Below are 23,955 nucleotides of genomic sequence, written 5' to 3'. Positions count from 1 at the left end.
AGCATGACTCCCCAAAGGTGGGACCAAATCCATACAGACATAGGCTTCTTGACATAGCCGTCCTTAGCAATCTAGCTATTGACCCTTTTAAGGCCTTTTGGCCTTTTTTGGCATTAGCATACAGAACATAAAGGGAATCTGAGCTCCTTAATTCCTTGGTTACCTCCAGGTAATGTAACACTACTCTTCTCACATCCAAAGAATGGAAATTTCTTTCATTCTCCCCCAACAGATTTGGGCAAAAGGTCAGAAGGACAATGTCCTCAGAACGGCGATAAACTTTTGGAAGAAATCCCGGCTATATTTTTAAAATAATCTGATCCAGGAACACTGTCAAAAAAGCTTCCTAGTAGAGACAGAGCATGAAGTTTGCTGATTCTGCATGCAGAAGTAACTGCTATCATAAGAACCCCCTTTAAAGTAATGAACTTCAGAGATGCTGCATCCAACGGTTCAAAAAGTTATTTAATTAGAGCCTGCAGTACTACTGACAGATCACATTTTGGAAAGACTAATCGGCGCAAGTATAGACTGAACCAGAGCCTTAAAAAAAAAAATCTTACAACCAAAAGGTTCAGATAAAAATGGAGCTTTCCAAAAATACACCTAAAGCAGCTACATGCACCTTGCGGTGCTGACTGCTAGAGCCTTTGTCTGCACCCCCTTGTAAAAATTCTAGAATAGAGGAGAGGTCTTCTGGCAGACTATTAGAAGAAACACACCACAAGTTGTATACTCTCTACATGACTGTAGTCACTTTCTTATGATTTGTCAGAATAGAGACCAGATGTTCCAAGAACTTTTTCTTTTTTTAAAAGCTGCTCCGCAGAAACCAGGTTGTGGGGTTTAATTTAGTTACCTCTTGGTAACAAAGGCCTTTGAAGCAGTAAGTCTTGTCTGACTGGAAGAGGCCAATATGGCTTGTCTGCCAGATAAAGAAGCATGGAGAGCCATGCTCTTTTGGAACAGAACTGTGCTATTAAGGGGACTGACGTTCTTTCCCTCCGAATCTTCCTTAGAACCTGTAAGATCAATTGAAAAAAAGGAAAGGCATAAAGTTGGAACTCCAAGGGATGCGCTAGAGCATCGATTCCCAGGGAACGGTCTTCTCTGTTCAGGAAATAAAAAACAGAGGGGCCTTTACATTCTCTTGATTTGCAGAGGTCTACCTGAGGACTACCCCATATTTTTGAAATGATAGAAACCAAAAAATTTCCAGATTTTAAGTCCAATCTTCTTCTAATACCCAGTGCCTGCTCTGGAAGTCGGCCACCAAACTCAAAGTGCCCTTGAGACGGCTTGCCAATAAGGATGCCAAGATGCATTCTGCCCAAACAAGAATCTCCTCTGCCAAAGTTTGTAATGCTCTGCTCTTTGTGCCTTCTGATAAGGCCATTGCAATAGCCTTTAACACTCTCCAATTTTGGGATTTTGCTGCTTGGGACTTTGCCTGCAACTTCTCCCTCTTGTCTCCTGGAAGAAACATTTTCTGTTCCATGAGATTGATCAAACAAGCAGGAAATAAAATTGACTTTTGGATATTCGAAAATCAACCAAGAGCTTCCAAATGTTTGCAAGCTACACACAAATCATGCCACAACCTCTCCTCTGAGGCTCCAAAGAAAAGGAGATGATCAAGATAAAGATTTACTGCTATCCCCTTCATCCGTAGAGGATCCATTGCTTCTGCCATTACCTTTGTGAATACTGTCAAGGTGGATGAAAGGCCAAACTGTATAACCCAGAACTGATGCAGAATTCAATCTCCCAATCTTCCAATTTCAATGCTAGCCTCAGGAACTTCTGAGATTGCGGGTTAATAGAAATGTGGAAACAGGCATCTCTTAGGTCTATCAATGCCCTGGCAGCAATCTTGCATGAGTAGATTTTTGACCAGAAAAGAGTCCATCTGAAAGTTTCTGCATTGGACCAATTTGTTCAGTGGTATCAAAATGAGAACTATGTAAAAAACTTTCCTGAAGGTTTTTCCACTAGGGAGTAGAGAACACCTGCTGTTGTTCTTCTGGCAGTACTGGTATAAATCTCTGCAGAATCAGTTCTGCATCAGCGACTTCATGGCCAGAGATTTGATCGTATTCTTCTGAATATTTGTTACTAAATTTCTTTGGGGGGACAGGGGGCACCTGCAAATTATAGGACATAACTTTCGGAGACCATATCCAAACTGAATCAACAGAAGTGATGGTCTCCCATTGTGGAAGAAACCCCTGCAGTCATTGGGACTTCTCGAACTGCGCAGGAGGATGAAACTTTTTTCTACTTTTGAAAGGTCTAAGTTTTCCTTTTTCTGTTCTTTGAGTTGTTTGGGGACAAAAAAAAAAAAAAAATGTCTAGATGACTGCACTTTCTTCAATTTAACCAGTAAAAAATTATTTTTGTCAGAATTGATTCTAGATCTTGCCCATAAAGAAGGTCACCAGAAAATGGAATACCACACAGCTTTGTTTTAGAAGCGGATTCTCCCGGCCATGTTTTCAGCCATAAAGCTCTCCTGGTGGAGTTTGTAAGTGCCGCTGATCTGGCCGACAGCCGTATGGATTTCGCTGGGGCACCTGCAATGTAACCCTTAGCCTTAAACAAAGTCGAGAAAGATTCTCAAACCTCCTCTTTGGAAGTATCTGCCATATATGTCCTAAGCAGCTTGCTATGGGGGCACCTGAGCCAAGCTGCAGCTCCGTGTATCCAGACACGGAGCCGTGGCTCTGCCCGCCCCCTCTCTCTCCTGATTGGCAGCACAGGAGCCAATGGCGCCGCTGCTGTGTCTCAGCCAATCAGGAGGGAGACTCCTTGACGGCCGAGGCACTCGTGGACATTGCAGGATAGAGATGAGGCTCAGGTAAGTATTAGGGGGGCTGCTGCACACAGAAGGCTTATGCCGCGTACACACGGTCGGACTTTTCGTCTACAAAAGTCCAACGGACGCCGACGGACTAAAGCTGGCTGGTAATCCGATCGTGTGTGGGCTTCTCCGGACTTTCAGCAGACTTTTTCAGCCTCAAATCCGACGGACTTTAGATTTGAAACATGCTTCAAATCTTTACGTCGTAACTACGACGGACCCCGAAATCCGCTCGTCTGTGTGCTAGTCCGACGGACAAAAACCCATGCTAGGGCAGCTATTGGCTACTGGCTATGAACTTCCTTATTTTAGTCCGGTGTACGTCATCACGTACGAATCCGTCGGACTTTTGTGTGGTCGTGTGTAGGCAAGTCCGTTCGTTAGAAAGTCTGCTGCAAGTCCGCCGAAAGTCCGCCGGAAGTCTGTCGGACAGGCTGTCGGACTTTTGTAGACGAAAAGTCCGACCGTGTGTACGCGGCATTAGAATGCATTAAGATAAAAAAAACCTACTGCCTTTACAACCACTTTAAGTAGCAGATACATCCTTTTGTCCAATTGGCTCCTTTAGATTGCCTCAAAAGCTAAATTCATACTTTCTGAGACCTAGGAAAAAAACATGTCTAGCTTAGGCATTTTATTCCATATAGATTATGGGTCTTTCTCAAAAGGGAATCTCCTCTTACAAGCTTTTGAGGAAAAAAAAAAAAAAGTTTTCTTTACAGGCCATACCATTCTTTAACAGAGTTGTAAATCAGAGTATGAACTGGATATACCAGCCCTTTAGGCTTATCAAGACCTAAGTACATATGGTTTTGAAGATACATTTTTTTTTTATCTTCCCCAGTGCTTAGCATAGCATGAACTGCTTAAGAAGACCATCAACTTCTTTCAGAAATTATTCGTATTTAAAAGCTAAAAAAACTTTCCTCTTTTCCTTCCTGGAAAAAAGATCCCCCAGGCTCTGCACCAAGAATGGCAGAAGGCTGTGGGATGGGCAAAGATTCTAAAACTGCAGAAACTTGTGTGACAGCATGGGGCGAAAAGATTGAAATGTAGAACAGAGCTCATTTTTGACTGAGGAAGTTAGGTCATTACACACTGCTGAAGATTCATCCTAAACTAGAAAAGCAATACAGCCTTTGCACAGTGTTTTTTTTTTTTCATGCATCCCCCAGCTACACTCTGCATTAGGGGCACTTCCTTTCAACAGGAACCTACAGCACCATGTTCAAAATAACAGGTGCACTGAATAGGGGAAAACAAATTCACATGCCCAGACAGGCACCAGCCACCAGGGGAATACCAAAAGTAAAACAGAAAAGCCCAGAGTTAGATCCCTACCTGGGCTTTGTTTCTGCTCCACTGCTGCTTCCTCCATCCTGCACAGCCTGCAGTGCAAAGCGTGGCTTGGGATGCTGGTTCTGGAGTCCTGAAATGCTGCTGCACCAGACCAGAACACAAAATAGGTACAAACTGGGTCCTGCCTCCTCCCCCCTGCATCCTCTGCAGCCAGAAATAATGCAACAAGCCTGACCCTGAAGTCCAGCTCCTTTTAGAAATTACAAATCCACCCCCAGACATGGCTGGGGACATGTCTTAGCCACCAGAAACACAGCATCGCTTGCCATGCACTGTTTCTGAGGAAAAAACTCAGGCAAGACAACAAGTCAGTACAGGCTTTCTCCAAGCACAGAAAGGAGAGAAGGAGCCATAATATCCCACACACATACCAAGAGGATGCTTGGGAGAAACCTCATAAGAAAAGAAATAGGTAAGAGGAGACTTTCTGCCTTCCAGGACAGCCCTGAAGGATCCTAGCCTCCTTCAAGTTACTAGGTGTTCTAGGTGGGGAGAAGCCTCCTTTTAAACTTTGGTAGTGAAGTGTTTCCAGTCTCTGGTGGGGGAAGATATGATCTCTCAGGTGCAGTCCTGAAAGAGAATTAGGGAAAATCTCGCTAATTATCATTTTGTGCCTTACCCAGCAGAATACTTTAACTGTATATAAAATCATAATTTCTTTGCTTTGGATAAACTGGGAAAGAGCTGGAACTTCTTTATTTTTTTTGCTGTCTATGCCCTTAATGGGGCAGTTCATTTGATGTGTCCTGATGACCACTGTTACCACAACTGAAAGTAAGGGAAATTCCAAACTTTTAAGTTGTTGCCAGCTTGGACTACCTCTGATCTAACTCTGTACATACCATACCTGGGCGATGCCCCTATCGTGCTAAGCGGCTGGCCGGATGCACTGTGAACACAGGAGGTCGGCCACTCGGCACTAGCCTCTGATTGGATGAGATGGAGAGCGTGACATAACCCCCAACCTCTACACCTCATCCAATTGGAGAACACTTTATATTTATTCAGAAAATGCAAAGCATTCTCTGAATGGCACCCATGCCAAGCAGCCAACCTCCTGTGTTCACAATGCATCAGGCTGGCCGCTTAGCACGGAACCTGGAACAAAGAGGAGATCCAGCTTCCAGCGGCATCAATCAGGTATGGTATATACAAAATTTACATTGGCCAAAGCTATATTTAATGCAACTATGTAAAAATATATTGTGCCTGGAATTCATCTTTAAATTTGGTTATGACCCTGAACTGTTCTAGAAGTCACTATGGCTTTTCATTACAAAATGTTGTAGTATAATCAAAAAATGTATTTAAAACATATTTTTTTAAATAAAATATTTTTGTTCAAATGGTAATATTCTCATACAGTTTTTTTCTTTTTTTTTGCAAATTTATATATACCCCTATAGCTATCTTATAATTGGTGTGTTCATCCATAAATTAATTTTGCCTTCAGCAGTTCTACCATGCAATTCACCACTTAGTTTGAGTTCAGCGTCTTTTTTTAAGAACATTAGCTTCTTGTAAATTAGGATTCATCCATGGTTTATTACAAGGGAATAAACAGGCAAATTCAGAAACACTTCTAGAATATTTGGGATCCAGTGGTGAAGATTGGCTGGAAGCAAGTGAGTGCTTAGATTGTGTGCAGTGCTGTGCTGTTACACCATGTTGTCAGAGTTTTTTTTTACGTACTGTGGGCTTATTTGAAACAAGGAAAAAATAGGAATTTTGAAGTACCTTTCGAATGTCATATCTCCGAGTACAGTATGTGAAACAGGAATCGATTCAAAGACCATGGATAACATGCCACTACCTTCAGGTAAACCGACACTGGCAAGAGCTTTGCTTGGTCTGCCCCCTAGTGTACCCAATATAACCCCTGCCTATTGCATAATTCTCCAGTATTTTCAGCAAGCAATAAAGAGATCACAGAGAAAAGTGGGGAGTACGCCAAAATTCCTATCATTATCATACTATACAGGACATAGGAATAGATTCATCGAGCATGGGACATCCCCAAGCAATAAATTGAGGGTTGAGCAAGAAATCACCTAAAACAGCAGCCAGCCCACGGGAAAAAGAAAATAGCAGCAGAAGCACCCTGCAGCCAGAGCAAGCGATGGCGACAGCTCAAACAGCCACCTTGCAAAAAAACTGTTTGTGAGAAAGGTTGACAGAATTAGGTGGCGGCTCTGCACAAGGAAAAAGGAACAGATTCTAGATGCTGCGTAGGCCCAAGGACCCAACCTCAACAGGAGAATGGACTCTGGCAGGAATGGAAGGACTAATTTCCTGAAGGGAGAAGCCCTATTTAAAAAAGGGCAAATAGCAACCCAGTCTGGTTGAAAAAGGAGGGGGAAGCACTAGAAGGGACCTCTCTGCAAGGAAGAAAGCCAAATCAGAACTGCTGCTGCCGGAAGTAATAGAGAACCGGAAATCCATTTTCATAAGAAATCTATGAAAATCTTAGCCACAAAAAACAGAAAGGGAGGGCTCTGCTTGGCAAAAAGTCCTGCAGGAGCCCCAGACGGCGATAATGAAGAGCCATATTCAGCAGGAAGTGCACAGGGTGCACAAGTGCTATGGAGTAAGGGAGAGGATATACAAGGTTAACCGATGTTACAGGGTACAAAGTATTATACTGAAAGCAGTGCCAGACAGAAAATGTACAGGATAATGAACAAGGGCAAACCCCAGAATGAGTTTCCCTATTAGCCTACTAGGTGAAACTGTCCTATCAGAAAACTACTGAGCAAGGGGGAAGTGACTTGCATGGATAGAGAATTAGGGGCACACCTAACTTAGAGGTTGGGATGTACCTTCCTAGGGAATAACCAGGAGTAGGAATATTATGAAATCACTGGGCAAGGCTGTGGAGCTGCCGTAAGCCCCAGACGAGTTGTTGAGCAAGGCAGGCAAATGCCGACGCCTCTATAGACTGCAAGTGGAGAGGATAAGCTATCACCTAAAGGGTACCCTGGTAACAGGGGGATGGGGACCTTTCCCAATACAAAGTTGGTGAATGAAGCCAACTGGCACAAAGGTTAAGTTCTTGAGAAGGTACGAGCACAATAGCCACTTTAGCCTGTAAAAGGCCAAGTCGGCATGTATAAGCCCCAACTTGCCCGATCCAGAGCAGGAAAAAGCGTTCTACAAATGGCCCTGTGCAGTGCTATGCATAGATTAGTGCACACTGCCTTGATGAATGAGTCCAAAGCAGACATCATATGGCAAGAAGCTAAGGGAGTAATTTCCCTAAATTGTGGTGGTGAAAGTATTGCGCTTCCTCTGCTAAAATATCTGCATCCCATTTGTTTTCTGGCACAGTAGGAGTGCTAAGCAATTTTAGGTTTGACCCAAGAACATAGGGAGGGGAGTGTTATAGACTGATATCCCCAGCCGATTCTAGAAGTGGCAAAAACCTCTGGATTAGATCAGACATAGTGGCACTAAACTCTGCCTTAGTTACACAGGCACGTGGTGCGTGCCAGTAAGGGTGCCTGAGTCAGAGGGCTGGAGTGATGTCAGTGAGAGACCTTGCTGCAGAACAAAGGGTACCACTATCCACAAACTTGGAGTTTCCTCAGAGCGTGCCACAGACCTGTCCCATGTTCCCCTGCTCCCAAGCACCTGTAATCCTCCATTGCAAAGTAAGCGTATTCTCCTGAGGCACATTCACAGAATTACTATGTATTAAGGAGTTTCAATGTGTGTCTAGCATGAGAGAATGCAAGTGAAAGAAATTAGCTGCACACCAACATCCGTCCAACAGGTTTACTGAAAGACTGAGGGAATGCATTAACCCAGGCACAAATCGACTTTTGTGTCTCTGATAAATCCAGCAACAGGCGAAATGGCAAATTATCAGTTTGGATTTTTCAGAAGAAAATGGCGAGCAGAAGTGTAGTTAGGAGTCTGATAAGCACTGATGGCACTACTAGAAGAACTTTTGGTAGCTAGGTGAAAAAACGCCACCAAATTTAAACATGTAAATGTTATGAAAACATTACCTATAATTGCCTAAGAGTGAAAAAAATAAAAAAGATAGGGAAAAATCCTGAGATTGTAAGGCCCCCCAACATGTGTGCCTTGCAAACTTCTTGTCCATCAAGACATGTAAAAGCCAGGAACCAGTGTGAATAAGGGTAAAGGGAAACCGTGTCTTACCTGCTCCACATAGCTGGAGTTCAGGGTCCAGGATTCTCTCACCATGATGGACATACCCTCAAAGTGCTCCTAGGATCTGGGTGCCATAAGAATGGATCACAGTCCTGCACCTGTATAGCACCCTGCGGCTAACTTCACTCAATGCACCACATGCTAAGGGGAGTGCCAAATGCAAGATCCAGTCCCTAAAGTAACATTACAGGTCTGGCTACAGTTATCAAGGTATAGTCAAGGGTAACCAATCTGGAAACTGCTAGTAAGCCATGAATGCAATAAGCAGTCAGATATTGATAGAAGGGTCAGTAAAGAGAGGTAAACTAAATCTGGTGAAAATAGCAAGAAATTCTTCTCCAAGAAGAGAAGGCATCCATCTCCCAAGTACACTAGCAAAAAACTGCAACCTCATGGAGTGGGTGGGGCTATATGGGTACACTTGAGGGCAGACCTAGAAAAGCTTTTGAGTGTTCAATCAACTGAAAGTAGTGGAATGTAACCTATAATTCTACACTATATTAGGACAAAATAGTTGTTCAGTGCATAGCATTTAAGCCTTGCAGCACTGAGGTTCTGAATTCGAATCTAGGCCAGGACACTATCCGTGTGAAGTTTGCATGTTATCCCTTCGCTTGTGTGGGTTTCCTCCAGTTACTACAGTTTCCTCCTACACTCCAAAGACATGCCAGTAGGCTAATAGACACCTGTCTTAAATTGGTCCATGTATGTATACATGTGAGATAGAGACCTTAGATTGAGGGCAGGAACTGTTGTGAATGTACAGTATTGTAAATTGCTACGTAAATTGATGGTGCCATTGTAAATATTATGTGATAATTGGTATGGTATTTTCAACAATTAAACAAAAATTGCCCCCATCAGAGCCAGTGGCCCTGGTTTCTCTGATGCAATTCAGCACTTGGTTGCAATTGAGCTAGATACATTTTTAGATACATGTCACACAATGAAAATCCATGAACAGACATGACAGTTGGTTAACATACCATCCATCTGAACGAGCAGCTCGGACTTGACTCTTCGACTGGCCTCGTGTTCATCAGATGTTCCTCTACGGCTGCAAATTGAGTCAATTTCATCAATGAAAATAGTAGTAGGTGCATAAAATCTTGCCTGTTGGAAGCAATAACTTTGTTACTGATAAAATATACAATAGAAAAGCATAAATGTATGGGTGTGCATGTATAACAAAATTACATGAAGGAAAATATATTTTCAGTAATGTAAACTAAAACATATGGGGGTAATTCATAAAGGGTTTCATATATGCCCCTTAGAATTTTCTTGGGCCTCAAAACTGCAATTGCCAGAAAAAAGGTACATGAATCTGTCTGTTTTCTATGAGGTAGGAATGTGCACACTGGTCACTCCTTCCACAGTGCGTTCCCTTCCTGGTTGGTTTAAGTGGTATGGGTGGAGCCTTATAGAGAACTTAAAGACTAGTTCTCCATCAGGTTTGCCTTGCTTCTAATTGACAGCAGATGGCAGTGTGTGGATATCCAAGCCAACAGCCAAATCTGTCAGGGAATAGATGTATGGGAAGTGGTGTCATTTTTGACAGTTTCCCAGCACAGAGATGCCCCATTCTGAGAACTGGCATGCCCCTGTATACCAGCCTAGAGCTGGTCATATTTACTGCCAGTTTCCTAACTTGGGAACTAAGGGTAATTCTGTCAATGCCATAGCGACGTGTTCTTAAAGCAGGGGTAGTAAGGATTACTTGAATTTGTCGCAAGTGTCCATACTTGTACTGAAACACTGTTGTACTGCAGCATCAGGTCCGGGGTTCATATCAGAAAAGGGACACCATTGTTGGTTGGAAAGATAGGAATTTTTCTACAGCTTACCTGTAAAATCTTTTTCTTGGCGTACATCACGGGACACTGTGGCGGACATCACGGGACAGGTGAATGGACACTGGCAAATCAAAAAAAGACAGGAAGCCCCCCCCTATATAACCCCTCCCACACAGGAAATATCTCAGTTTTGTAGCAAGCAATAACTTTCCCAGACAAGAGGGGAGGGATCTCGGTGTCCCGTGATGTACTCCAAAAAAGGATTTTACAGATAAGCTATAGAAAAAAATGCAATTTTCTTTATCGTACATCATGGGACACAGAGCAGCCATAATAACTAACTGGGACATCCCCAAGCAATGCTTTTGAGGGGAGGGAACCCATTATGACCAAAGAAACACCATCAGAACAACAGGATCTATATTGCTGCCTGCAGTACACTGTGTCCAAATGCAACATCCTCCTGAGTCCTAACATGCACTTGGTAAAACCTTGTGAATGTATGCAGCGAAGACCAAGTAGCAGCCTTGCAAATCTGAGCCATTGATCTTTGATGATGAACAGCCCATGAAGCACTCACCCTCCTGGTAGAGTGTGCCCTTAATCCATATGCCTGAACAATCATTTGGCAAATCCATTGGGAAATAGTAGACTTAGACGCTACCTGTCCCTTCTTGGGACCTTCTGGCAGTATAAACAGAGCATCAGTCTTCCGAATCTGATCCAACATCTTCAGATAGATCCTGATAGCTCATACTACATGAAGAGAATTATATAATTTCTCCTCTGTAGATTGCGGATTTGGAAAAAAAGGAAGGCAGAATGACATCCTGATTCAAATGAAAATCGGACACTACCTAAGGCATAAAATCCGGTTGTGGCCGCAAAACCGCCCTATCCTGGTGGAAGATCAAATATGGTTCTTTACAGTACAGAGCCGCCAATTCCGACACCTTTCTGGCCAATGTCACTGCAACCAAAAGAACCAGAGAAATCTCACGAATAGGCTCAAAAGGTTGCCTCTGTAAGGACTACATTTAAATCCCATGGGCACAGAGGTGGCCTGACTGGGGGAAGCACATGAATCATCCCCTGTACAAATGTTCATTCTAAGGAGTGAGCAGCAATAGGCCTCTAAAAGAAAAACTGCTAAGGCCGAAATTTGACATTTGACTGTACTAAAAGCCAGATTCATTTCCACCGCTTTTTGCAAAAATGGCAGAATTCTCCCGATGATATATCTTCGGGGATGCCATCTCCTGGCCTCACACCAGGCAATGTAGGATTTCCGCACTCTATAGTAGATAGTACTAGAGACTGACTTCCTAGCATTTAATATGGTAGACAATATTGGCCCAGAGATGCCTGGTCTTTTAAAACCCTGGTTTCAATAGCCAAGCCGTTAAATTTAGAGATTGTAAAACAAGATGGAATATTGGACCCTGCGAGAGCAGATCCGAACGGAGTGGAAGAACCCATGGATTTCCCAGCGCCAATCTTACAATTTGTGCGTACCAAGTCCTTCTGGACCAGGCTGGAGCTACTAGAATAACCGGCTTTCCCTCTTCCCGGATCCTGCGCAGTAGCCTTGGCAACAGCCAGATTGGAGGGAAGGCATAGATCAGAGAGAACTGATCCCACGCATATACTAAGGCATCTGCCCCTAATGCAAGCGGGTCCCTGTTTCTGGACACAAAACTGTCTAGTTTCCTGTTGAACCTGGACGCCAGCAGGTCTACATCTGGAACCCCCTCATCGACAGCAGATCAATTAAAAGATTTTGGGATTTAGGAACCACTCGCCCGGAAACATCTGCTGGTGACTCAGAAACTCTGCCTGCCAATTTTCCACTCCCGGAATAAACACCGCTGATAGGAATGGAACAAATCTTTCTGCCCAGGTCAGCATGCGATCCACTTCGTTCTGTGCTGTCTGACTCCTGGTGCCTCCTGGTGATTGATATATGCCACAGCTGTGGCGTTGTCAGACAGGACCCTCACAGGACATCCCCGTAGTCTGGAAGTCCAGTAGCTTAGGGCCATGCGAGCTGCCCAAATTTCCAAAATGTTGATGGGCAAGCTCCTCTCCTTCCAGGACCATTCTCCCTGGACAGTGGCCTCCTCTAGAACTGCCCCCATCCAGAAATATTGGTCGTTTGTCGTCACCACCCTCCAGACCATAGGTAAAAAGGACTTTCCTTTTTCCAGATTCTTGGCCATCATCCACCAACTGAGACTCTGACGCACTTTCAGTCGAAGAGATATGTGCCAATCCAGACCAATCCTGGACAGTCTTGTTCCAGTTCTGTAGTGGTCTGGAGTGGAATTGTGCATAAGGGACTGCTTCGAATGAAGACACCATTTTCCCTAGTAGCCTCATGCACTGGGGAATGGAGGGATATTTTCTCCCCCTTATGACCTGGATGAGGTTTTTCATGGCTCTGACTTTCAGTGGTGGCAAAAATACTTTTGCCTTTACCGTGTCTAATATCAACCCCAAACACTCTAGGCGCTGAACTGGCTGCAGGGCTGATTTTGATCAGTTCAGAACCCAACCCAGGCGTTCCAAGAACTGAACCGTCTGGGTTACATTCCACCCCAGGTCTGGAACCGTTTGATCAATAATAGATTGTCCAGGTATCCTGCAACCAATATTCCCTGAGCTCTGAGCAGAAACTAGGTGTGCCGGCAGGAGGATCCAAGAGCCGCCCGCCTCCTGCTGGGTTTAATAAGGCTGGAAGCCTTCACATGAGAGAGCCCCTACTGGATCCGCGACATCACTGTCCCCAAGTGGATAGAGAAAACATGACACCTGGTTTCACCACAAAAGTAAGTTGCTGTGTATTTCTTTTTTTACAGTTTGAGCAAGTGCAAAAGAGAAGAGTTTTAAAACACTTACCAATCCCGCCGCAGGACTGCCTAAAAAGCTAGACTCCAATCTTCCCCCCATCACGGTGGGGTTCTGTCTCTTGGACCTTCAAGGACCGGGTCCCCTTGAATTTGGGGCCATTCCCTTGGACCTGTAGAGCACCCTGCCGGATCTCCTTTGGAGTTTTTCTTACCAAGGGTCCGGATCCCAGGGTCCAGTGCCCAACATTACAGGCAACACCCCCTAGTCTTCTATGTAATCAAGGTTCGAGTACCATCCATTTCATTATCACCCTCCGGATGGATCAGATTACATAGTGCCTTAAATCCTTTAGGATCTGTTTCCAGGACCATTCTATTAGCTAGATCATGGAAAGTTTCTCCAACCATGACCATCACCTTACAAGACACTGGCAAAAAAACTGAGGTACTTCCTGTGTAGGAGGGAGTTTTATAGGGGAGGACTTCCTGTTTTTTTTTATTTGCCAGTGTCCATTCACCTATAGGTGGCGTATAACCCAGTTAGTTATGGCTGCTCTGTGTCCCGTGATGTACAATAAAGAAAAAACTTAGTTCTCCTGAAGTTTGAGTAATTTTACTGCACAACACAAAAATGCACCTTCAGTTTATTTGCTGACGATATTATGAAGCTGCTTAAATGACTGCAGCGTCATTACAATGTACTTTGCTTTAAAGATTGTGACTAATGTGAACAGTTCAGTCTGTAATGTGCTACAAAATAAGTGTCATGATTATGCAATAGTGTTGTCTATCAGCTTACCTGTTTCCATGTGTTCATCTCTAAAGACCAGCTGACTCTCACCTGACTGCTTTTATTAACTCTCCTCTAGCACGGCTCCACCCCAGCTCCTATCAGAGAACTCTATATTAACCTCTGCACTGCAGGCCAGCCCTGCTGATCAACCTTTGTGTGTTTGGCTTCCTGTTCCTGCCTGCCGTGTGCTCTACGTTTGTTTCTGTTACCGACATTGGCGTGTTCTCTACTATTCCTGTCTGCTCGTGACCCTGACCTCTGGCGTGTCCCCGACTATCCCTGTTTGCCTGTGACCCTGAACCTTGGCGTGAACTCCGTTGTCCTTGTCTGCTTGTGGCCCTGAACTTGGCTTATTCCTTTACTATCCCCCTATCCTCCTGTTGCCTACTGTGGGTGTAAGCTGGGGGACCCTGGGGGTCGCGACCTGGAGCCAGTTGCAGCCCAGTCCATCCTCACCTCTAGAGGCTCTGGTGAACACCTGCTGGCTCTTAGACTCTGCGCCCCAGGGAATCCTACACTCTAACCCTGGCGGGATCAGTGTTGGTGTCCCAGCGGCCCTGCCTTCCTTACCACCCGGACTCCCATCCGCAGCAGTCAGCCGTAGGGTCCACTGCCTTGTGGTGCACTCCTGATTCCAACGGTGTGCATCTGTCACCCAACCTCTAGGTGACAGGACAGTTTGATCAGCCATGGACCCGGCTGACGTGTCGCTTCCTGCAGGCGATCCATTGCAGGGCATAGTTCGCAGACTCGAGGCCCAGGAATCTAATTAGACTCAGGTGATGTGATTCCTTAAGGATCTGGCTTCCCGCTTCGAGCAGCTCCAGGCCTCCTTGGGAAACCCAAACCTGCAGCCTCAAGCAGCTGCACCTATCGCACCAGTCGCAGCCACACATTCATATTCACTGCCAGCTCCGTCCCATTTTTCTGGGGACTCCAAGGCCTGCAGGGGCTTCCTCAGCCAATGCACCATTTATTTTGAGCTCCAGCCCCAAATCTTTCTGTCTGATCGGGCTAAGGTAGCCTATATAATTTCCCTCCTCTCTGGTGAAGCTTTAGCTTGGGCTGCCCCCCTGTGGGAGAAGAATGACCCGGCGGTTTCCAGCCTGTCCGACTTCTTGAAGCTTTTTCGTAATATCTTCGAGGAGCCAGCTCGGGCTTCTTCAGCGGCTAGTGCCCTTTTACGCCTTCGCCAAGAATCTTGTTCAATGGGACAATATGCGCTTCAGTTCCGTATCCTCACAGCTGAATTGAGCTGGAACAATGAGGCTCTGGTCGCAACCTTTTTACATGGCCTCTCTGACCGAGTGAAGGACGAATTAGCAGGAAGAGCCATCCCCGCCGGTCTGGACGATGTAATTTCCTTGTGCAATCAGATTGACATTAGTTTCCAGGAGAGGTCCCTAGAAAAAAAAGACGCCAGCACCCCCAAGGTCCTAGTCAGCCAGAACTCTTCTCCCGTCGCCCTGTGGAGCATCCTCTGCCTGCTGAGGAACCTATGCAGCTGGGCCGGACCAGACTAACCCCCGAAGAATGTGCTAGACGCAGAACTCTGAGCTTGTGTCTTTATTGTGGGGGCAAGGGTCATTTTCGTGACTCCTGCTCGCTTCGTCCGGGAAACGCTCGGGTCTAATACATTTAGAAGGTGGAGTATTGGACCCAGAAACATCATCTTCTTCTTCGGGTGTTCCTCCATGTAGGCCCTTCTTCCCAATCGGTCCTAGCATATCTGGACTCCGGGGCTGCCGGCAATTTTATGGATTGGAGAACTGCTTCTTCTTTGAAGCTTACCCTTTCTCCCCTCGCTACACCACTGGTAGTCTCAGCAATTGATGGCACTGTGCTCCCAGGGGGCCCTATCCGTTTCCAGACGCTACCTATTAGGATGTCGGTAGGGATACTCCACCAGGAGTGGATTTCCTTCTTCATTCTACCCAAGGCCTCTACCCCCATTGTATTAGGCCTTTCTTGGCTACAGCTCCACTCTCCACATGTGGACTGGGTCTCTGGGCAGATCCTGGCTTGGGGCCCTTCGTGTTTCTCGTCCTGTCTTCTCAAGGTGGTCCCCAAGGAGAGACTTCCCATTGCTACCACATCCGTATCGTCTGATCTTCCCTCGGCATACAGCGATTACCGGGATGTGTTCTGTAAGAAGTCTGCTGAGGTGCTTCCTCCCCACAGATCTTTTGACTGTGCCATTGACCTTGTCCCTGGAGCAACTCTACCCAGGGGTCGTACCTACCCTCTGTCCATTCCAGAGACCCAGGCCATGTCTGAGTATGTCGCCGAGAATTTGGAGAGAGGTTTCATCCGTCGCCTGCAGGAGCAGGGTTCTTTTTCGTTGCTAAAAAGGATGGTACCCTCAGACCCTGCATCGACTATCGAGGGTTAAATGCAGTGACTATCAAAAACCGATACCCCTTACCTCTAATATCTGAGCTATTTGACAGGTTGAATGGGGCTTCCATTTTCACCAAGTTGGATCTCAGATGTGCATACAACCTCATTAGAATACGGGAAGGTGACGAATGGAAGACTGCGTTTAACACTAGGGACGGGCATTACGAATACCTGGTTATGCCTTTTGGTTTGTGTAATGCTCCAGCTGTGTTCCAGAACTTTGTCAATGAAATCTTCAGGGATCTACTATACCAGTTTGTTGTCATCTATCTGGATGACATTCTCATCTTTTCTGAAAATCTGCTTGCTCACAGGAACCATGTCCGCAACGTACTTCAGCGCCTTAGAGAGAATAATCTCTATGCCAAGCTGGAGAAGTGTTCCTTTGAATGTCCTGAGGTCCTGTTTCTGGGATGTTTTGTTTCTAGTTTGGGTCTTCGCATGGATCCCGGAAAGGTCTCGGCCATTACCAACTGGCCCCTTCCTGCTAGCCTTAAGGCAACACAGCGCTTTCTTGGCTTCACAAATTATTATAGGCAGTTCATAAGGAATTACTCTTCCATTGCCGTGCCTATTATCGCTTTAACCAAGAAGGGTGCGAATGCCAAAGACTGGCCTCCCGAGACTGTCTCTGCGTTTCACGATCTGAAACAGGCCTTTGTTTCTGGACCTCTCTTGAGGAGACCAAATCCTGAGGAACCATTTTTTATTGAAGTAGACGCTTCTTCGGTGGGGGTGGGAGGTGTGCTTCTTCAGTTCTTTGAGAAGAGACGTCAACCATCTGCGTTCTTCTCCAAAAAATTTTCTCAGGCAGAGAGAAATTATGGCATTGGTGATCGGGAACTTCTCGCAATTAAATTGGCGTTGGAAGAGTGGCGTCATCTCTTGGAGGGTTCCCCTCACTCCATTACGATCTTTACTGATCATAAGAATCTACAATACCTACAGAATGCTAAACGTCTGAACCCCAGACAGGCCAGGTGGAGTCTCTTCTTTTCTCGTTTTAAATTCACGATTACGTACAAACCTGGTTCCTGCAACGGTCGGGCTGATGCGCTCTCTAGGTCATTTGAAACTTTGGACAAGGAGTCCACCCCTGATCCTGAGCCGATCATTCCAACCTCATGCATTGTTGCCCATTCTACCACCCTGGAATCAAAAATTCCTCCTGGCAAGACCTTTGTTCCCACGGAGCTAAGATCCTTCGTTGGGGACATGATTCCAAGATGGCAGGTCATGCGGGGTTCCTCTGATCCTTCCTGCTCATCAGTCGTCTCTACTAGTGGCCTAACCTCCACTCGGATGTTAAAGATTATGTTAAGGCTTGTCATGTCTGTGCTCAGTCTAAATCTTCCACACAAGAACCTGCTGGTCTTCTCATGCCCTTGCCCATTCCTAAGGAGCCCTGGTCTCACATCGCCATTGATTTTATCACCGATCTTCCACTGTCGGAGAATAATACAGCCATTTGGGTGGTAATCGATCGGTTCTCCAAGATGGCTCATTTTGTTCCTCTTCCTGGTCTCCCTTCTGCCTCTGCCTTGGTTCCCATTTTTGTACGAGAGATTTTCCGCCTTCATGGTATTCCTTCCCATGTCGTTTCGGACAGGGGTGTTCAATTTACGTCCCGTTTTTGGAGAGCCTTTTGCAAATCCCTCAACATTACCTTGGATTTGACCTCTTCTTACCATCCCCAATCCAATGGCCAGACTGAGAGGGTTAATCAGGAGTTGGAGGTCTTTCTCCGTACCTTGGTCTCGGCTCATCACGATGATTGGGCATCACTACTTCCGTGGGCAGAGTTCTCCCACAATAATCATGTCAACGTCAGTTCTCAGAAAACACCCTTTATCACTGTTTATGGGAAAACATCCTCAACTCCCTCTTCCTATGACCTGTTCTTCCGACATTCCAGCCTTGGCTACTGTTCAGGAATCATTCAATTCCATGTGGGCTGACGTTCATGATTCCCTCCAGAAAGCTGCCAACAAATTCAAGAATTTTGCTGACCGTCGCAGGTGTAAGCCGCCTTCTCTTCAGCCAGGAGACAAAGTCTGGCTCTCCACCAGGAACATCAAACTCCGGGTACCTTCTCTCAAATTTGCCCCAAGATTTATTGGTCCGTACACCATAACTTCCAAACTGAAACCGATTTGTTTCAAGCTCCAGATTCCCAAAAGCCTCAAAATCTCTAACTCCTTCCATGTTGCCCTTCTGAAGCCTTTAGTCCTCAATAAGTTCTCTCGTCCTCTTTCTACCACAGTGCCGGTCTCTGAGGATGATCAGGAGTACGAGGTTAGCCAAATTTTGGATTCCCGACTCTGTAGAGGCATTCTCCAGTACCTCGTGCATTGGAAGGGGTTTGGTTCTGAGGAGAGGTCATGGGTCAAGGCTTCTGAGGTCTTTGCACCTCATCTGTTGAGGAAGTTTCATTTGAAGTTCTCCTCTAAACCTGGTCCCAAGCGGGGAAGGGGGAGGCCTCGTAAGAGGGGGGGTACTGTCATGGTTATGCAATAGTGTTGTCTATCAGCTTACCTGTTTCCATGTGTTCATCTCTAAAGACCAGCTGACTCTCACCTGACTGCTTTTATTAAAGGGGTTGTAAAGGTAAATTTTTTTTTTTTTAAAAATAACAAACATGTTATACTTACCTTCACTGTGCAGCTCGTTCTGCACAGAGTGGCCCCGAACCTGGTCTTCTGGGGTCCCTCGGCAGCTGTTTCAGCTCCTCCCCGCAAGCATTAACCACCTTAATGCGAGCTCCCTCGCATGGTGGTGAGTGCTTGCGGGCGCGCTCCCGTGATACAGCCGGCGGCTATAGCCACTCGCTGTATCACTCGGCCCCGCCCCCCGGCGCGCCGCGTCATCGGATGTGATTGACAGCAGCGCGAGCCAATGGCTGCGCTGCTTTCAATCCATCCACTGCAGCCAATCAGCGACCATGCTGAGCTGCAATGGAGATGACGAGAACGAGCAGCGGAGATTCGAGGCGTCAGGTAAGTAAAACGGGGGGGCTGGGGGCGGCGGTATTGTCAAAAGTTTTTTCACCTTAATGCATAGAATGCATTAAGGTGAAAAAATTTTTACCTTTACAACCCCTTTAACTCTCCCCTAGCACGGCTCCACCCCAGCTCCTATCAGAGAACTCTATATTAACCTCGGCACTGCAGGCCAGCCCTGCTGATCAACCTTTGTGTGTTTGGCTTCCTGTTCCTGCCTGCCGTGTGCTCTATGTTTGTTTCTGTTACTGACCTTGGTGTGTTCTCTACTATTCCTGTCTGCTCGTGACCCTGACCTCTGGCGTGTCCCAGACTATCCCCGTTTGCCTGTGACCCTGAACCTTGGCGTGAACTCTGTTGTACTTGTCTGCTTGTGGCCCTGACCTTGGCTTATTCCTTTACTTTCCCTATCCTCCTGTTGCCTACTGTGGGTGTGAGCTGGGGGTCGCGACCTGGAGCCAGTTGCAGCCCAGTCCATCCTCACCTCTAGAGGCTCTGGTGAACACCTGCTGGCTCTTAGACTCCGCGCCCCAGGGAATCCTCCGCTCTAACCCCGGTGGGATCAGTGTTGGTGTCCCAGCGGCCCTGCATTCCTTACCACCCTCCCATCCGCAGCAGTCAGCCGTAGGGTCCACTGCCTTGTGGTGCACTCCTGATCCCAACGGTGTGCATCTGTCACCCAACCTCTAGGTGACCTGACAATAAGGCAGGCACAGGCAGCAAGGTGCCCAATTTAGAGGATTACCGTTATTTGTATCAGCCATACAATCCAGTTTAGAAATCAAAACAAACCAGTTAGCTGGTTATTTATAAAGACTAGTTCTGCCTTTAAAAATGACAAAAAAATGTTTTTGTTGAGACCAGAGTTTTTCCTTTAACACAATTGCTTCTTGGAAATTCTCAGCTGTGCTTGTCATCACCACTCATGAATAGCGTCCGTGTCCACACTTTGTACAAGAAATTGAAGTTTTAGCATTATAACAGAATGCTACAAAAAGGGTACTTAAGTTTCAAACTGTGGGCCACAAAAACATCTATTTTAGAAGCTATTGTACACAGGAATTGAAATTGAATTATTGAATGATTGGCTACAAAAGTCATGTCAGAAAATTATAGGAAGAAAAACAAAATGATCAACTAGTATGCTTATTTAGAAAATAATTCTCTTCAAAAGAACAGAGTTACTTACATACATCATTCAGAGAGCATTGCCTGAAGCCATCGTACTTTCTGTCCGGATGGGACAGAGACAAGAAAAAGGAAGGTGCAGCTACCACCAAGACAGGAAGACACAGAGGGCCATCAAAACCAGAAGTCTAATTCCCCCACTTTACTAAATACATGTGTTTTTGGTGTTCTTTTTGTCATCATACACACCCGTCTCTGGGACAAGGGAGAGTAAATTGCCCAAAAGAGGACAAAGACGGCAGTAAAACCCTGACAGAGGCTTTAAACCCCTCTACTATACAACACTAGAAAATAAATGTTTTGGCTGGAGTTGAGCTTTAACAGTGAGATCTTCCTGCCAAAACACAAGACTCTCTCTCTGTCCTCTGTAACATGTTCCCACTCCTGCAGCCTGTCAGGGATCTGCTGCCTCTGTGTAACAGCAGTATGGGGGGGAAGTTCCCTGTACTAGCCGTGTGGGGCTTCGTCATTCATTCACAGAGTTCTGTAAATTACTGAACTACAAGTACCGTCATCCTTTGCGACTGTCGGCTTGTAGCTCTCAATGAACTACCACGGCGCTGTTGAGCACTTTGGTAGTTCATGGATTCTTCCTATCAGTGAGAAACTGCCTGCCTGTTCGATGTACGGGAATACAGCTTACACTGACAGTCTGAAGGAGTCCTGCATGGCACCAGCAATCTTCTGATTGCTGGTACAATGCTTTCCAGGCTCCTAAAACAAATTAGTAAATGCAGATCTTTTTACCTGCATTATATGCATTTGTGAAATTATCCTTAAAAAAAAAACATTCTGGAGAGACAATGCCCCCTAAAAGCGCCACAGAATGCCCCCTAAAAGCGCCACAGCAGGTCTACAGACCCAGGATATCCAGTGTACTTTAAGCTGTCCATAGAGGAGAGATGATAATCACCAGATATTTCTGTTTTTGACTGGACTAGACAACAATCTTATGTCTATGGTGGCAACAGATAACCCACAATTGACCACTACCTGGGAGGAGAGAGCAACCCAACTGGCTAAAAGCTAGATGTTTTCTTTTTTTGTACACAGTAAGGAATGGTAAAACATTGTCAAGTTGTTTTTCTTTTTACTTTCTTCATATTAGTATGTGCATTTGGGTGAGCCATTTATGTGACAGCTGACAAAGATATTCCTTCATCTACCCTGGTATGTCCATGGTCCACTATAGGATCCTATCTTGTTTCATAGTAGAAGCCCATACAAACCAGCCATATTTGTCATACTGGTAGTCAGAATGTTTGTCTACTTTCCATACCTTACCATATTAAATCAGCATTTCAGAACACTGCAAATACTCTCACACGCTACTCTCTCTTTAATTTTATTCTCATTTAAACATTATTTTTGCTGCTTTTAACATTTTAGACAGATGCAGCTGAATCATGCAGTGATTTACAAAGAATAATGTACCATTTCAAATAATAAGCGGACCAGCTTTTCAGACTCCCCTCTGTACTTGGACGTTAATGTTGAAGAAGAAACATTGAAAAATGTTGTTCCGCATTCTGTGGCTACAGCTTTGGCCAGCATAGTTTTGCCAGTTCCAGGCGGTCCAACCATCAGAACACCCTGAAAGGGAAAATATTGGGTTTATATTACAGTCTTGTCTATATGCAAATTATAGGCAAACTTAGAATATAAAAAAAAGACCTCTATTTAATATATTGCAATGTTTTAAAGAAATCTAAATCAAATTTTAAGATTAGGGGAGTATCTATAAGGAGAGCTGATACTGCTCTTCGCTGAACACATCAGATTTTACTTCACTTTACAAGGCATTCATGAACAAGGCTGTGGTGCAGAGCCTATGCTGTCTGCCAGATATGTGACTTCGCAAATCTCCCTTGCAGCACTGGGGTCCCCAGTTCAGATCTTGGCCGGGACACAATTTGCCTGGAGTTTACATGTTCTCCTTGTGCTTGCATGGGTTTCCTTTTTGTACTCTAGTTCAGCTCTAAAAATTTCCATTCGCCTGTTTGCATTAAGAGAAGAGAAGCTCTCCAGTGACCATTGCATGGTTTTGTCAGTCAAAGTGAGTTAAAAACCTGTTTCAAACCATTTGTTGCCACCTGACAGTGTCCATGTGAACGTGGCATTAGAGATCAGCAGCAAGCTGATGTAGTCATCTGTCTGCTCACTCTATTCTTTTCACCTAGGGAGCTAATACAAAGTCAAACACAGGTACGTGCACTAACTGCATTTAAAGCCCAAAACTGGAGGACAGTAAAAATCCTCCCCTACAGCGGGGCTGTGCCTGCACTGCAAGAGTTAAATGCTCATTTATGTCTGGGGGAAGGGAAAGGCAGTTTTACTTACCCTACCCTCTGCTCCCCCTGCAGCCAGCGCTCCCCTACATCCTAGTAATAGACTGCTCCTCAGCATTCTCATGTCCATTGCAAGGCTATGAGCCCTGCATCAGTCCCAACGTTAGAGGGCATCCAACTGGGGAGAACAGGCTGAAGGACCAGTCTTGCAGTGTGTGGGAGCCTGCAGGAGTGGAGGATCAGGTAAGCAAAACTGCTTTCCCCAATCCCCTAGACATAAGCAAGCATTTAGCCCCAACTGCAAGGGAAAATTGTTACTTTTCCTGGAGTTCAGCTTAAAAAAATAAATTGAAAGGAGTTCTACGGTTACAGCATACATTTTATAACATCAGCATTGTAATAGCAATACAAACAATAGTTATTTTTGACAATCCAAAAAAAGCTTATTTAAAAAAAATCTACTTTCATGTTGTGAGTTCTGCCTGTCTGCTGGCTATCTCTTTCCACAACCTCTTGGTTTCCCTTCAAGCTTTGCCGCTTTTGTTCTGCTCTTTACTTTCAATTTCTAAGGACTATATATCCCATGGTACCTTGCTGCCTGTGAGTGGCAATTCTTGTACTTACTCCAAATCCTGAAACTATTCCTTCCAGCACCTCTGTAGTTCAGAAGTCAGGTTCTGTAAAATGTGTGACACAGCAATGACTACTCACAGGGCATAGTGAATACATGTCACAGAATTTAGGGGGGTGTGGAGAGTTTAAAGTGGAACTACACTGCATCTGAGCACCACAAACCAAACACACTATTTAATTCATTTTTGACATTTAAAGCAAACTCACCCACCCACCCACGCTTTATTCTGCTGAGAAATCACTTTGAAGAACAGCCCCCCCAGCAATTCTGGCCATGACCATCTTGAGTAAGGGCAGATGATTGATGTAGCATTTACTTCCTGAAATCCATCTGCCCTTAGCTCAGGCATGCAGGCAGGAGGATCTGCTTAGCTGAGAAAACCACTCCTCCCCTCCAGAAGAATCCTGGAATGTAGGACATCATTTTCATAGGCCTGGAAACCAGGAAGTAAGTGAAGAAATGTAAAAAAAAAGGTTTAAAAAAAGTAAATAGAATATACTTTCCTATCTATTTACTAATGCTAGCAGCATGAGGGTTAAAAATAGTTAATGTAGCTTTAGAAAGCAAAGTTCCACAAGGTAAGCTTATAAACTTCAAGATCATTCAGATT

General features: G+C 45.2%; 1 protein-coding gene across 1 annotated transcript in view; it reads right to left on the bottom strand.

Annotated features, from left to right (window-relative positions):
• Positions 1–23,955, bottom strand: part of KATNAL1 (katanin catalytic subunit A1 like 1) — a 178,509-nt gene that overhangs the window by 29,100 nt on the left and 125,454 nt on the right. The window contains exons 7-8 of the mRNA XM_073613365.1: positions 21,858–22,016; positions 9,385–9,511 (exon numbers count right to left, since the gene is read on the bottom strand). Of these exons, the coding sequence (XP_073469466.1) occupies positions 9,385–9,511; positions 21,858–22,016 (286 nt within the window). The remainder of the gene's footprint in view (positions 1–9,384; positions 9,512–21,857; positions 22,017–23,955) is intronic.

The sequence above is a fragment of the Aquarana catesbeiana genome, linkage group LG02 (genome assembly GCF_042186555.1).
Source record: "Aquarana catesbeiana isolate 2022-GZ linkage group LG02, ASM4218655v1, whole genome shotgun sequence".
Classification (NCBI taxonomy): Eukaryota; Metazoa; Chordata; class Amphibia; order Anura; family Ranidae; genus Aquarana; species Aquarana catesbeiana.
The sequence above is the reverse complement of the archived record's forward strand: the minus strand, read 5'-3'. Positions and strand labels throughout refer to the sequence as shown.